The sequence below is a fragment of the Corvus cornix genome, chromosome 3 (genome assembly GCF_000738735.6).
Source record: "Corvus cornix cornix isolate S_Up_H32 chromosome 3, ASM73873v5, whole genome shotgun sequence".
In the NCBI taxonomy this organism is placed as follows: domain Eukaryota; kingdom Metazoa; phylum Chordata; class Aves; order Passeriformes; family Corvidae; genus Corvus; species Corvus cornix.
This window is the reverse complement of record NC_047056.1, coordinates 29,474,433-29,489,192: the sequence shown is the minus strand read 5'-3', so window position 1 is coordinate 29,489,192 and position 14,760 is coordinate 29,474,433. Positions and strand designations below refer to the sequence as shown.

General features: G+C 41.3%; 1 protein-coding gene across 5 annotated transcripts in view; it reads left to right on the top strand.

Moving 5' to 3' along the window:
- Positions 1-14,760, top strand: part of DAAM2 (dishevelled associated activator of morphogenesis 2) — a 204,010-nt gene that overhangs the window by 151,389 nt on the left and 37,861 nt on the right. For 4 of the 5 annotated variants that reach the window (XM_010391811.4, XM_010391813.4, XM_010391810.3 and 1 more), the window contains 6 exons: positions 113-251; positions 1,681-1,739; positions 2,130-2,314; positions 3,244-3,561; positions 10,328-10,435; positions 13,096-13,128. In XM_010391811.4, coding sequence (XP_010390113.1) covers positions 113-251; positions 1,681-1,739; positions 2,130-2,314; positions 3,244-3,561; positions 10,328-10,435; positions 13,096-13,128 — 842 coding nt within the window. The remainder of the gene's footprint in view (positions 1-112; positions 252-1,680; positions 1,740-2,129; positions 2,315-3,243; positions 3,562-10,327; positions 10,436-13,095; positions 13,129-14,760) is intronic. The other variant, XM_010391815.3, reaches the window with a different exon arrangement.

The following is a 14,760-nucleotide window of genomic DNA, read 5'->3' as shown; positions in this document are numbered from 1 at the left end:
CATACAGGACTGAGAGGAAAGGTGGGAAGGAAAGAATGCCAGTTTGTTGGCAGGTCTGTGCACTTCAGTGTGGAATTGGAAGTTCTCATGGGTTGGTCTTTTTTCCATACAGATAAGAGGAATGGAGGAAACTTCCAGCAGTGGCAGCTGTTGGACAGAATACTCCAACAAATTGTTCTTCAGGATGAACGAGGAGATGATCCAGATATAGCTCCATTGGAAAACTTCAATGTCAAAAATATCATTAAAATGTAAGCTGATTATTATTTCTTATTTCTGTTATGCAGGTGTAAGGATATGATCAGTGTGCAGGTGCTTAGGAGATAAAATATCATATGTGAGGACTTTCTTATTTCAACTTACAGCTTCTCATTGTCTTGTTAAGCAGTTAAGTCTTCTAAGTAGTTTCCTTCTAATGACATCTTAGCTTGGCAGTATCTTCTAGCAAAGTCCTTGTCTTTGACTTCTAGTAAATGTTAATCTGGTTAGAAGAGCAGAAAAAATGCTCAGATTTTATAACAAGGCTTCCTCATGTGCCTTTTTATCATTCAGGATGCTCATGAAAGCTTTCCTTGATACTGAAAACAATAAAAATAATGTCATCATCTCTATGTAGATCCCATTCCTCACTAATGAACACATGGTTTAAAAAGATTGCAAATAGGGGAAAGCAGTCCCCACTTGACACACAAAACCTCTTACCTCTTCATAAAATGTCTGTTTGCTCTCACCCACAGACTTGGTTGAGGGCATTACCATTATTTTTTCCCATAGGATGCATCATTTGAGAAGTCTAGCTACATGAGCTGGCTCTCATCTCAACTTCCCTGTTCTCAGTCCTTTTTTAGCCAAACTTTTGGATTCTTCATTTCATCCAACTGCCTCTGCAGGTAAATTCATGGCCCATTACCCTTCCGAATTATCCACTGAAAAGAACATTTATAGAACATAAGTCCTATATGAAACCAAATTCTCCTGTACTAAAAGTTTTACAGTTCCTCTTGTTACAGGCATGAGCCAAAATCGAAACTGATTTCTTGTCATGGAAAAATACAGTGGTGTTGGATACCAGACTTCATTGTAGATTTCATGCCTGATCTTCCCTTTCTACTTTCATAGCTACTCCTCATTCTGCATATCTAATCAATCCCCAGCATGCCCTGCATATTTTCTGTCAGTAATAGGAAATAGCTGTGCCAGTATGAGATATGAGAATTGCCTTGTTACTGATATATTACCCAATAGAGAAGTGTTCTTCCTCCTTGTAAGAAAAAAGATAGAACCTCAGAAAGTAGGAAAAACAATGGTAATCTGGTTTTATATTAAGGATGGGGTAATTTTTAACCCATACCAGCTGGGATTGTATTGGTGATGTCTTCTCTCTTTCAAAATAAGTAGAGTTGGCACTTTGAGAGCATCACCTGAAGACAGGAATGTGTCAGGTCTTTCTTCCCCAGCCATTCCTTTATGCCTTTTATGACACTGAGTAACAAGGCATCATATTTGTATTAGCTGTAGGCTAGGGAGCAGAATCTGGATCGAGAAGGACCACTGGCATGATGCTGTATAAACTTGTACGCTCACCGGGTTTCCGTTTGCTGATCACTACACGTAATGGCCATTTGCCTTTCAACCTGGGTAGCTCAGAAAAAGTTTAAATTATCTCATTTCATCTTTCAGGCTGGTGAATGAAAATGAAGTCAAGCAGTGGAGGGATCAGGCAGAGAAGTTCCGGAAAGGTGAGTGCATCCTCTGTGCTTGGGTAGGCAGAAACGGAGGCAAGACTGATCCCAATTCATTCACAGAGCAGCAAGCAGCACAGCTGGGCACAACTTCTCCTTTTGCATACATTTTGTTCATGGTGAACAGTTTATGTGTTTCACAGGGTAGGGGTCCCCTCAGTCCTCACATGAAGTGATTTTACAGTCTAACCGAAACTTGGGCATTGCTGTCTTGATCACTGAAGGTCATTGTCAGGACGGTCAGACTCTATTTTCTTTTTCTTGCTCTCATTATACATCCCTGCTTGAGCTGACAGATTTGTCAGCTTTATTTCAGCATAACCTACATCTCCTCAGGGGCTGTTCATGAGCTTTTTGTCATCTGTCCCACTTGCATGTTCCCCCTAGACCATGCTGAGCTGATGAGCAGGCTAGAGAAGAAGGAGCGGGAATGTGAAACAAAGACCCAGGAGAAGGATGAAATGATGAAGACACTGAACAAAATGAAGGACAAGCTGCAGAAGGAATCCTTGGAGCTGCGCCAGACCCGAGACCAGATGAATGATCTGGTGGCTCAACTTAATGAGTTCTCGGTATGAGACTGGGAGTTTTCCCCATCCTTTTTTAAAGGCTGCTAACTAGTGAATGGTGAACAAAAGCTTATTTTGAATGAAGCACATCTGTGGTCATAATAGAGAATATTTAGAAGCTGCTCATCTTTTAGCTGAGACCAAAATCCCTGAGCTGGTGGTATAGAATGGTTAATGCATGGGCTGCTTCATTCCTTCTCCTCAGCTGCGTTCCTTGCAGGAGCTGCTGAGGCACACGCGTCTTCTCCAGCCACAATTTTCACTGCTGAGTGGGGTAGCCCTGGTTGTTATTTCAGTGGAATAGAGAGAAACCTCCCTGATACAAAAGTATATTTAGGGAAGAAACATGATTCCTATTATGCTGCAAGAGCATCTGAACTGCCTTGGAGTTCTGCAAAAGTGACATTTGCAGGTGCTCCCTCCTGTTTGGTGCTCCTTCTATCCCAGCAGTGTGCCTGAGCCACAACTCACCAGAACACAGCCCTGAGAAGTTAGACACTGCAGAGAGCAGATTCATTCCCTCCTCCCCTCTCCCAGTTTGCATTAGTGGGGCCTAATGACAGGTATTCAGTGTTTCAAACCCTTAGCTTTTAAACCCAGGAGTTCAAAAGTTCATAAGATTGAACTTTTCTCTTTTTTCATACATAAGGAGAAAATAATACATTTTGGCTTCTTTTACCAGCTTTCTGTTTTTCTGAGCCATTTATGGTTCTTTTTTTCAAGCTCTTCTCCACAACTCCAAGGGCTTGAAACTTTCTCTTAAATGAAAGCTGAGATTCCTCCCTTTATTGCATGGCTTTGAGTGCAGGAGGCTTTAAAGAAAACATCAAATATTTTGAAAGCCGTAATAAAATCACATCAGCTGGCAACATGGAGTTATTGTGCCTTTTAAAATGTTTGCTTTCTTTTTCTCTGTGTTTTTTATTTTCCAGCAAGGGGGCACCATTTCCTTCCCACCCCCACCACCCCCTCCTCCAGGTGGCCCATTAGCTTTGTCCACTTCTCACATGTCTGAGAATTTGCCACCGCTGCCACCTCCTCTGCCCTTCTCCAGCTGTCCTCCTCCTCCTGCTCCACCACCTCCTCCAGGAGGACCTCCTCCTCCGCCAGGAGCACCACCTTTCTTCAGCATGGGGGTGCCACCCCCTTCAACAACCACCTTCACCACTGGTGGCCCCAGTCTGAAGAAGAAATCTATCCCGCAGCCTTCACATCCACTGAAATCCTTCAACTGGGCTAAGCTGAGTGAGGTAAGAAACTGCATTACTCAATTAGTTTACTTTCTGAGTATTCCCCAGTGTTGATTAATGCCATGAAATGCAAAGTGATAGTGGCTTTCTGTGGGCTCTGGTCAGTAGGAGTCATTAATTGTCATGAGGGAGTCTCTCCAGTTCTCCAGCAGTGCAGCACATCCCCTGTGATGAGCAAGGCGCTGGATAGATTGAGCTGCACAGATCTTGGCATGCAAATGACCTGGTTAAGCAAAGCTGTAGTGGGGCTGAATATGTACATCAGAGCTGGACATCTGCAGGACTGATGAGCTGCCATCACTTGTGCACCAGGGAAAAGGATGAGCAGAGCCAATGTGGGCAAAACATGGTGAGAACCATCTAGAAGATCAGCCACCTCTACTGTGGCAGGAGGCATCACCAAGGAAAGAAAGGTGTCCTGATTCTCCTCCCTGTTAGTTCATGCCATGAGGGAAGCTGCCTCTCTCCTTGAACAGTTAGATCTCTGTCTATTGGTGATAAAACTCCAGGCTGGCAAAAAAACCCCAGAGGACTTGGATTCTTCCTGTTGCACTCATTTTCTTCTACCTTGGTTGTGTCTCCTTCCCCTTCACTTCTCTCTCTTTCCTCTCTCTCTTTTTTCCCTTCTTCTTTTCCCTCCCCTTCTCTTCAGGTCTTAATTTTTTTAAATGATTTAGAAAGAAAAAAAGTGTCTGTGTTGAGTTTGGATTGCTGCCTAGAAACCCAGGTTCTCTTTTAGACTGAAACTCACCCAGGGCCCAACTCCGGCATTTGGAATGAGTGTCCAGGGACCTCTGGAATGCCACAAGAATTCTCTCTCCCCCTCTCCCCTTTTCTTTAAAATAAAGTGAAGTGAAATATTTGCTGCACTGTCTGTGCTTGTCTGTCAAGGCCACGTGGGGGGTGTGGGAGAGAATGTAAGGACAAGAATTTATTTTCCTTTGCAGAACATGGGACTTAGTGCTCTGAAGAAAAGAAATAATAACTAATATATATATATATATGAATTTATATGAAAAAGAGAGAGTCACAGGTGTTTCTGTTTAGTGTACAGTAACTCTAGGCTTATCCTGCCCTCTGGATAAGAGTGACGGCAGCTGTGCTAATAAAATTGAAGACCTGGGTGGTGAGAAGGCTAAAAGACACTATTTTGAGGAAGGCAAAATAGTTGGGAAAAGGGGCATAAGAGGGTGGGGCCTTTGTTTTGGGGTGTCTGCCAGTGTTAATGTTTTGAACCTGGTATGGTCTCTGCAAAATGGCAGAGGTTGTGGTGTCGATACAGGTGTCTCACATTGTCACTTGGGTTGCCCTTTGCTGTGCAATTATTTAATTTCACTGACTGCTGGAGAAGCAGATATGTTTTGGTCATCTTCCTCAGTTATCCTAGATTTCCTGCTTCAGTATCTTTCTATTCACATGGATATGAATCGACTGAGCACAAAGTCACGAGTAGATTGGATGGGCCTTGTCATGCCTTGTGTGACCTTAGCTGTACTTATGTGGTGTTCTCCTGAACTGAGCTGTCAGAATAGCCAGACTTGAATGAATGAGGACTCAGAACAAGCACCATGTCTGGGAGCAGCACATCTCAATTTTTTGAGCCTGGGAAACTGAGGCTTGGAAGTGTGCATAGTATTTTTGTGGTTTGTGGTAGGGGTTAACTTCCAGTTCATGTGAATACAATTTTTCCCCACGAAAACATATTGAGGAACAATACATGAAACACAGCAAGGTGAGAAAATGCAGTGTTGGCAACAGCTGTACATAAAGTTAGGGCCACAAGCAGGTCAGCTATTCAGCTTTTAGTTATCTCTGCATACTGTTTAGACCACCCTTCTCTAAGCAATTAGTACAGAGTCTCTCTCAGAAGGATTTTCAAGTAAGTAGGAAGATGCTGCCAGGACTGAGGCAGCAGCCCACGTGAGAGCAAACTCCTCTCTGTCCATGCAGCCTGCCTTGAGGGAGTGAGGGAAAACCAACAGAGGCCAAGAGGAGTGTGGACAGGGCCGGCTGAGAGGGATTTGTCTGCAGTATACTTTCTCAGTAGTGGAATCAAGGCTGTTCTCCAGGGCAATTCATATGACACGTTGTTTTCCAGTGCTGATTTTGTATTTGGAAGGAAAGAACTGGGCTGTTGGGTGTTAGGAGAAATATCAAATGTAGTCAAGCTCTTAGCAGTTGACAATAACAGATTGTCCACAGTTCCCATGGGCACCACAAAAAAAGGTTTGACTGGAAAGGATCAGTGCTTCTAACAAGGAAACCCCAACAGCCCACTAATTTCCATTGAGAATTAGGGACTTTGTGCTAGCTTTGATGTGAGCTAATGATCAGTGGCAAAGACATTTAGATGCATGGATGGGCTGAGTTCTGATGAAGCCCTTCCACACCACAGCTCCATTCATACAGCACTGTAGCATTGTGAATTCCATTCATACAGCACTACAGTAGTGCTGTGCCAAGGATCTCTGTTTTTTAAGAAAAAGATATTGCTATATAACCACTGTAATATCCTGGAAAGATTCCTTTCTTTGTTTCTGGGCAGCAATGCTCTCTCACTCTGAGTTTTACATAACACCAAAGGTCAATCAGGGACTAAACATTTATGGTTAATCCAAGCAATGAAGTGGTTTCAAGAATACTGGAAGTATGGATTAATAATTACCAATTTAATAAATATAAACATATTTATTTGAAGTTCTCAGAGTAAATCAAGTCAGCCTTCGACTGCTCTGCTTGTTATCTCATGGCTAGAGAAGCAGCTTCCCATCAAGTGTCCTGGTAATGACTCTCATCAGTGATGTCAGGAAGGCTTTTTTTAGCCAGCCCCAAATAGATCTGACTGAAATAGCTTCATAAGAAGGGTATTTGTATATAGGAATTTTTTTAAAAACCCAAACCACACACACATAAAAACAAACCAAAACCACCAAACCCAAAATAGCCAGTCGCGTAAACAGGAAATGTTCATTTTGACACTAATTTTTAAAAAAATGTTTCTATAATGTTATCAATGATTAGGATTTCTGAAACTTTCTTCCTAAAAGCAGCCTGAGGTTTATGGCATAAAATGATGAAGGACTGCTGCTAGAGATTCAAAGTCAATGGAAAGAGTTTTCCAAATTCTCATTGTGAAGCTGCTCATAACAGCTGTGGTGGTACCTAGGCCTACAATGAAATAAAACAGACATTTTTATTAAAAAATGGGCCAAAAATGCAGCTTCTGCCTGAAGTGGATTTTTCTCACACTGAAGAAAGCATTTAATATCAAGACAAAAGTTTGGAAAATGTGCTTTGTTTATATCACTTTTCAGATTCATAATGGAATTCTGAATTGAAATTTTAAGTTGCTTCTACTTTTCTGGTTAATACTCTACAAATATTAACCCACAAATAAGCAGGATTGCCTGCTCCAGTATTCACAGAAGACTTATTGTTTCCATGGTTTCTCTGGACCTTCAGGTCTAACAAAAGTACTGTAAGTTTTCACTCATGCTGTGTGGCTACTGAGGCATGATGGACTTTGATGCCTTCCAGAATACCATTATTTATCTATTGGGGTAAATAAAATCATCCTTTAGATGTAGCAGAGGACAGCTTGATACGATTTGTAGTGCCATGAAACACTCCTTTTCCAGTGTCTGTCAGCAAACTGGGATTCACTGTAAAGGTGGAATGATGCAACTGCTACAGCAACTGAATTGTTAAACGCAGCATCCCAAAAACTCATCTTGACAGGGCAAATGCGTTGTCAATACTTGTTCTCATAATAAGGTGTTTCTTGACCTGGTATCTATCACCATTTTGTTAGAGGATGCTGGGAAGTTCACAGGATTTGCTTCTCAAAGTGGGCCAAGACTTCCCAAAGCAGAGGAACCACAGATCTTGGAAGAATTCATTGGAGAATGAATAAATGAATGACTAAGTAAATAAAAAAATAGAGATGGAGAGAAAAACACTACAGAAAAAATGTCTGCTCTTTTCTTTTTATTTTCTTCTTTTTCTTTTTTTTCTTTCTCTTTTTAAAGACAGAGGAAAACAAAAGAAAAGGAATAAAGAATTTATTTTTAAATTGTTATTTAGGGACCATAAATATTTTTATGGTGCTGAGAGAATCATTTATCATAACAACCACATTATGCAAGTCTGTTTCTCTTAAAATGCTCTGTCTTCTCTGGCTGATGACAAGGAACTATCAGCCAGTTAATCCATAACTGTGTAAACTGTGTATCAAGAGTTCAGTCTAGGAAATTATGTGGCAGCAATATGAAAATTTTCAAGGACAGAGCTTATAGTAGAAATAGAAAGGACAGGCCCATTTCAAGCGTTACGTATAACAAAAATTGTTTATACCTCTGCTTGCCTTGATTTTTTCTTTGCCTGCATTAGCCCTAAAATTGGATTGCTTTGCTCAAAGTTCTGTTTGTGCACACCATTGCAATGGGTGCTGCTTTGGAATTTGTCTTTCTGCTACAAGTAGCATATAAACCATCCTGTACAGGACCAGATTCAACCTGCTCTTAAAATGAATCTTAATTGAAGTCAGAATCATTTTCACTGGGTTGTTTTCCTGGGAAAGTAGGGGGAAAACTACTCTCTGCAGTCCCTTTCTGAGTCTCAGAACTTCCTGTTTTGGCACCTTTGCAGTTCATTCAGACGAGACTGTTCTGTAGGACATTTTTGCTGTTCTTGCCATTAGTGAGGAAACCTCACTCTTGTGAGATTTTTGCAGCTGGACAGGTAGATGGGCAAGACTCATGAGTAGCTGCCTCTTGAGTCACATCCAGCCTCTGCCAAACACAGCATACAGCTTTTAGCATCCTCAGGGCTCTATCCCTGTGATGACTCTAAGGACTCCTGTCAAGAAATATTCTACCATTTCAGTGTTTGATTGGAGAGTCTGAAACAGTGAGGCACTCAGAGAACTGCTCTGCTGTTCAAATACATCCCTCAGGATTTATAATTCATGGTTTACAAAGCCAGCCTGGAAATTGAATGAGAATGATCACTCTGCCTGGATGCTTCTGGCTAAGATTGGCAGCAGAGTTCAGGGCTAGGATAAAATGAAAATTAATTTTGTCTCCTATTGCTTTGGCTGAGATGAGCCTCGCAGACTTGTTTGCCATGTTACAGTCACATGTTCTTCCTGCTATGGAAAGAAGAGCCACACTGATTGCAAGGGATGATACAATGATATTGGTGAGCCTGCTCAGGGGTGGGTGCTGCTCCCATCTAGGATATGCTCTCACTGTAAATAGCACTGCAGACACCCCTCCTTACCCTCAGGCACTCACAGGCTGCCTCTGGAGAAAGGGTGTTGGTTTTCTTGCACAGTGTCTGCCCTGCCAGGAATTTCCTACAGAACACTTCACACTTTTATTTCCCCCTCATTTTATCCTCGTCAGGTTTTTTCCTTGCTCCTTGAGCCTTGTGGCTTAGCACATTTCCCTCATTCCTTTTGATGACTCTGAATGGGAAGTAGAGCCTGTTCCTAATTAGTTCTGATAATGAAGTGTTAACACACTTTGCTGTGTAGGTACAAGTCAGATACTTCAGAGCTGGAACCTGTGTGAGGGTTTCATTGCTATTGCTTGTGGTTCCTGGCTTTTTCTGCATCAGTGTTCTGCTGGCTCTTCATCTCCTGGGATTTCCTTAGGTCTTTTTTAACAACTCCTTTTGTCCATTTCTTTTTTCTTTTAATTAGGATTTTCATTATTTTTGCAGTTACTAAAGTTCAATAAATATACACTTCATAAACTAAATTAACTGAAGAATAGTGGTGTCAGGTGTGAAGAGCACCCAAATCTTGTCCCACAAAACATGCACCTTAAGTATCAGTAGGAAGGAGAAGGTAGTTCAATCTTTGTGTCCTCTTCCAGGAAGGATATCTGTCCTGAGAATGTCAGCAAGAGACCCAAGACCTTCACTTAGTTTAGGATGACTGCTGATTAGTTAATTCATGTGCCAAAGGAGCCTATTTGTTGTGGGGTTGGTGGACAGCAAGTAGGAGGAGAAGTCTGTGCCTGTCTCCCTCCATGCTAATCATCTGCCAAACAGCTAGGATTCCCTGCATTCAGGATAATGTATCATCACAAGGGTTGTGAACATTTGCACTTACTGTGAACGATGCTGTTTCAGGGACCTGGGTATAGTTTCTGTCTATCTGACTTGACAAAGCCCTCATGTAGACAAGAGAGTTCATGTAATAGGAAACAATCAGACTTCAAAGACTCATAGGCTTAAAAGTAAAATAAAATAAAATTTTAAACTACTTTCACAGACAGACAGAATGAAAACCACACACCCTTTAGGCTTTATAAAAGAACCTGGCAAAATTTGCAAAAGGGAAGATGTGTCTGGGGTTTGTCATGCATCAGTGCTTTTCCTAAGCTTTTGCCTCCTGATGGTAACACTCCTTTCAGCATGACCACAATGGTTGTGTTAGACAGATGGCCACTCTTGAAAGGAAATATGCTGTGGGATCACGGATAATGCTTGAGATGTGGTCTGCTAGTCTTGGAATGTGCCTTTTCATTAGAGGCTAGCTGTGATGAAAAATACAAAATAGTATGTTTAAAAACAAAACCAAAAAAACCCCACTATTTTTTCTCCTTTGACTCTTGAAACAAAGTGTGTCCTCTAAAATGACAGCAGTAGTGCATAGGAATGTGACCAGTGAGGAGAACAGAATGATCTATCCAAATGGGATTGGATGTTCTTAGCTAAAACTTTTGCTATCTTGTTAAAGTATGTCCTTTTGTTTTAGGAGAGGATCCATGGCACAATCTGGAATGAGATTGATGATTTAAAGGCATTCAAGGTGCTGGATCTAGAAGATTTTGAAAAGATGTTCTCCGCGTATCAGAGGCACCAGGTAGGAGTGAACTCTTCCATAGCTTTTCTGTCTCAAATTTCTGGAGGAGAAAAGAACACGTGACACCTGCAGGGTGGCAAGGCTGCATCATTTGATGCTCTGCCACTGTTCAAAAAGTCTGAAGACCAAAAGAAGTTGGGACAGGCACATGGGGCAGGGTCTAATCTGTTATGGACGTATTTCATACAAATGGGCAGCTCTCACAGGCAACAATTACCAGCAGGTAATGCTCTAGTTAATGTCAGTGGCCACTGATTTCCAAAAGCTCCGGAGCTTTATGTTTATACTGGCATATCAATCTTTCTGTTTCTCCCATTCATCCAGAGAAAAAAGGCTGTAGTTCCCTGCGTATTGAGCAAGGTGACTGTATTAGCTGTCTTTCATTTTGTCTGTTGTTTCTTAAACAGCCAACTGCCTGAACTGGCTAGGTGATAGAAACTGTCTGAATTACAGATTATAGAATGAACAGCATACTTTAAAAGTAGCCATTTATTAGAATGTATTTTTCCCTCCTCTTTTTCTTGGAAAGCAAGTCACTTCCAATCTGTCTATCTCCGCTGAATGAGATTTAGCAGCAGACGAATTGTACTTTCACTTCTTGAACTACCCTAGCTTTCCTTTGCTTTTGGAATATTTTCAATGTTTTGTATGCTGCGGAACTGGATCATGACTCTGAAGTTTTAGGAAAAGACACAGATCCAACTGCCATAAATCATCTTTATGATTACTCCTTACAGTGATGATAACTACTTCATTAATTTACTCAGTACCTTAAAATTAACAATCCAGCCCCTTGTCTTTGGATTTTCCATCTGCTCCCTTCCCTCTTTTATTTTTCTATCTAATCTAGACACATAATAAATAACTTCTTATTTATTAGCTCACAGCCACATGGATAAGCTGTGAAGAATGCAGCGTTAACTGTTGCATGATGGGATTTCATTTCTCATTCTGTGTCTGCAAATAGCTGTTGCTGTTTCAGTGGTTCCCCCTCTCTCTTTCTGTAAATCCCACTCCTTGAAACAAGATCTTCATCCACAGAGGGGAAGAAAGGCACATGAACCTTCAGTGCTGTTACAAGATTGGATTTAGACCCTGTCCCAAGAGCTTCCATTCCAATGTTTCAGGTGCAAACATTGCAGCTTCCTCACTAGAAATTACCTTGCAAAGCCTTTCTTCCTTTTGTCCCCAAAATCCAAAACCAAAGCTGTCCTGGTCTCAGTAAGAATCGTAATCTTTATGGCTGTGTTACCAATCACTGGAAAGCAGCCTGAGCTATTCAGCCATAAACTAACCTGACCCTTACCCCTGCCTCTGTGGTTCTCTGGACAGTACTCTTCCACCCTCATTAAGCATGCTTTATGACAGTGGCTCCAGACACTACAGTAACACTTACGTAAGCTACTTGTATTTTTGTGCAGTGAGACATCTTGCTGCCCTTCCAGCATTTGTGGAGGCTTTTACATTGTTTTGGGGTTTTTTTTCTCCTTAAATATTTTGTTGTTATTTATGTGATACTTTCTTTTTCATCCATACTTGCTCCAGTCGGAACTGGTTTCCAACCACCAAGTCCTCACCAATTTTCTTTTTTTTTTTTTAATGACCAGGCAACCAAAACTGCTTTTGAATTAAAAATTTATGAGAACTTTTTCATTTTACACTTAGTCTTTTCTCCTCTTTTACTTTTGAAAATATTTCACTCTGACCAAGTATGTGTTTACTCTGGGTTTGTGACTTTTAAACTTCATCCAAATGTCTGTAAAGAAAAGAGTCAATGAGAAGCCTTGCCCTTTTGCATCTGAAATGCTGAATGAGTAGAGATAAAGACATTTCTTTCTCTGCTGTTATTAACATGATCTTCATGTTTTTTCCAGTTTCATTTACATGAAACAATTTTTCTATTTTCCTAATTTTGTTAATGACAGAGGGTCTCTTCTCCTCTCTCAAGCCCAATGTGTCCTTTTTGGTGGCTATGAGGGAAAGCAAAATTGTCCAGTGTACAGAATGCTGGACCAAGTATTCTGACACTTGTCTTTTGACTTTGCTCCAATCTTACTGTGTAATACTGACCTTTTAATTCAGTATAGCTGGTGTTTTCCTGGAGTACAGAATATGTCATGAAATAGTTGGAGTCCGTCATCCAGAAGTGCTGTAAAGCCTCTTTGGCGGTTACAGAGCACTTTCAAAATACTTGGCTACAAGTTGTTAAAGGGTATAACATGCCATTGAAGCAAATTGTTGCTTGTTACACTTGTTAATACCCACGAACTGCGCCGGTGCATCAGGAGAGGAGAACTGACCCTCAAGTTATAACCTTGGCAGTTCTTTCAGTAAGGCTCTGGACTGGATTTGTAAAGGTATTTAAGCATTATCCTAGTTAATATTTAAAGACCTAGGAGATTTATGCTTTGGAGACCAAATTTATTATTTTCAGAAAAGACCTAGGACTCTTAGTTCCCTGACATCTGCTGATTCAAAATACACAAAGAAATGCTGAAATACCTTTGAACCATCTGGGCCAGAATTACTTGCTAAACATTTTATGCTCTTAGAAAACAGTGTGTGTCTAAGTTCAGCTGCCTTGTTAAACTTGGTATCTTTCTCTGTGCTAATTTTTGGCATGTTTCCTTCTTCGTTATTTGCGACTGCTGCCTGCATAGGACCTGCTAACTAACCCCTCCTCCTGTAAGCAGGTGAGTATCATTGTCTGCTTCCTGATCCTCTTGCCATGTGTTTAAGGTGAAATCCTGGAGCATGCCATTATGGGGTCACTGCTCATGCTACTCTTTCATATGTCCTTGCACTCTGCTTTCTTGATGGGAAAGGTGGTACAAAGAATTCTCTTAGCTGCATTATCTCTGTGATAGGAAGTAGTTCTTGTTCTTTCACTTGCTTATGTCTCACTGCTGGTGTCTGTAGTCCCTTTTTTATGATCGTGAGGGAAAAAAGACCAAGGACAAAGAAGAATGTCACTGTGAACTCTTCCTTAACCAAAGTCATAGTCTCTCCAGTGGAGAACAAAAGGGGCTCTCAGGGAGCCTTCGCTCCCACTGCTCCCATCTGTGGTCCATCTGCTTTGGACACTGCTGAAGTCTTCAGATGAACTTACTAGCCACAGATTTTCTGATAAAGGAAGTATTTCTTTGCATAGAACTGGGCACTTTGGCAGAAGGATTTGTGCCATCTGAGGAGCAGAAGGGTTCGAATGGACAACTGAAACCCTCGGAAAGTTCAGCAAAGGATTAAAATGGTGTTTAGAGAGGGATATTGGATCATGCACATGTCTTTAAACTGGCTACTTCTCTATTTATTTATCATCTTTAGCAAAATTCTTGGCAACACTTTTGGTAAGAGCAATGCTATTAGGAGAGGGTTGTTCAGATATGATCATAGGTGTGTCTGGTGGCTTCAGAAGGAAGTAGTTCTCACCATGAGTGCTCTGGGAACTGCATTTGGAAAGTCTAGTCAGGACTTCTGCCACATGGGGGAGGCTGACATGGCAGCGTACCAAAACAAGGCAATATGGTAGAAATAGTTCTCTGAAGTATTGGTAATTTCCAGAAGCTAGGGTGCTGCAGTGATATGAGTCTTCAGCTAACCAAAATCAAATTTTATTTGAAGCAAGGCACCAATATGATGAACACATTCCACATGTATAGTTATTTCAACACTGAAATTTTAGTTGACTTTTGAATTTGCAGCTAAAATATCAAATCTGAAATACTCTTTGAAGGACATAACATAGTGTTATCCCAGATGAGAAGCTGGTAAAGAATGATTGCATAAAACTTAGTCATCTTGTCTGTCAGGTTGACACCAGCTCCAACTGTTCTTGCTTTCAGGGCCTGGTCTCTCTCACAAAAGCTAGTCACCACCGCCCCCCTGCTCCTCCTTTTCTGTGTCTGAGAAAATGTGGATAGTCCATATGCAATCTGCTTTCCTTCAGCTAAGCTTGGAATCTGGCTTCAGTAAAACCTGGGGCTTCATCTGCTTTTGCTTACACATAACTCCAAGTAGCTATAAATACCTCTCTCCTCAATGTGAGTTGAAGAGGATGTATTTTTAGATGAGTCTAGCCCTTATGACCAAGGAGTGGGCCACGTCTGAATAGTTAGGTTATTCATCTGTGTTGAACCCTGTGGGTTGGGAAATTTGAAAAGGCATGGAGGCTATTATATCAGTTCCTGCTGGATGGCTTTAAGGAAAGCTGGCTAAACCCCCACCTCACATACACAGCCAAATGCCGAAACTTCTTTCCCTTGGGATGGGTGCTGGTTGTCACTATCCAGGTGTCTTTGTCTGCAAGTATTTGCTAGTGAGGAGCA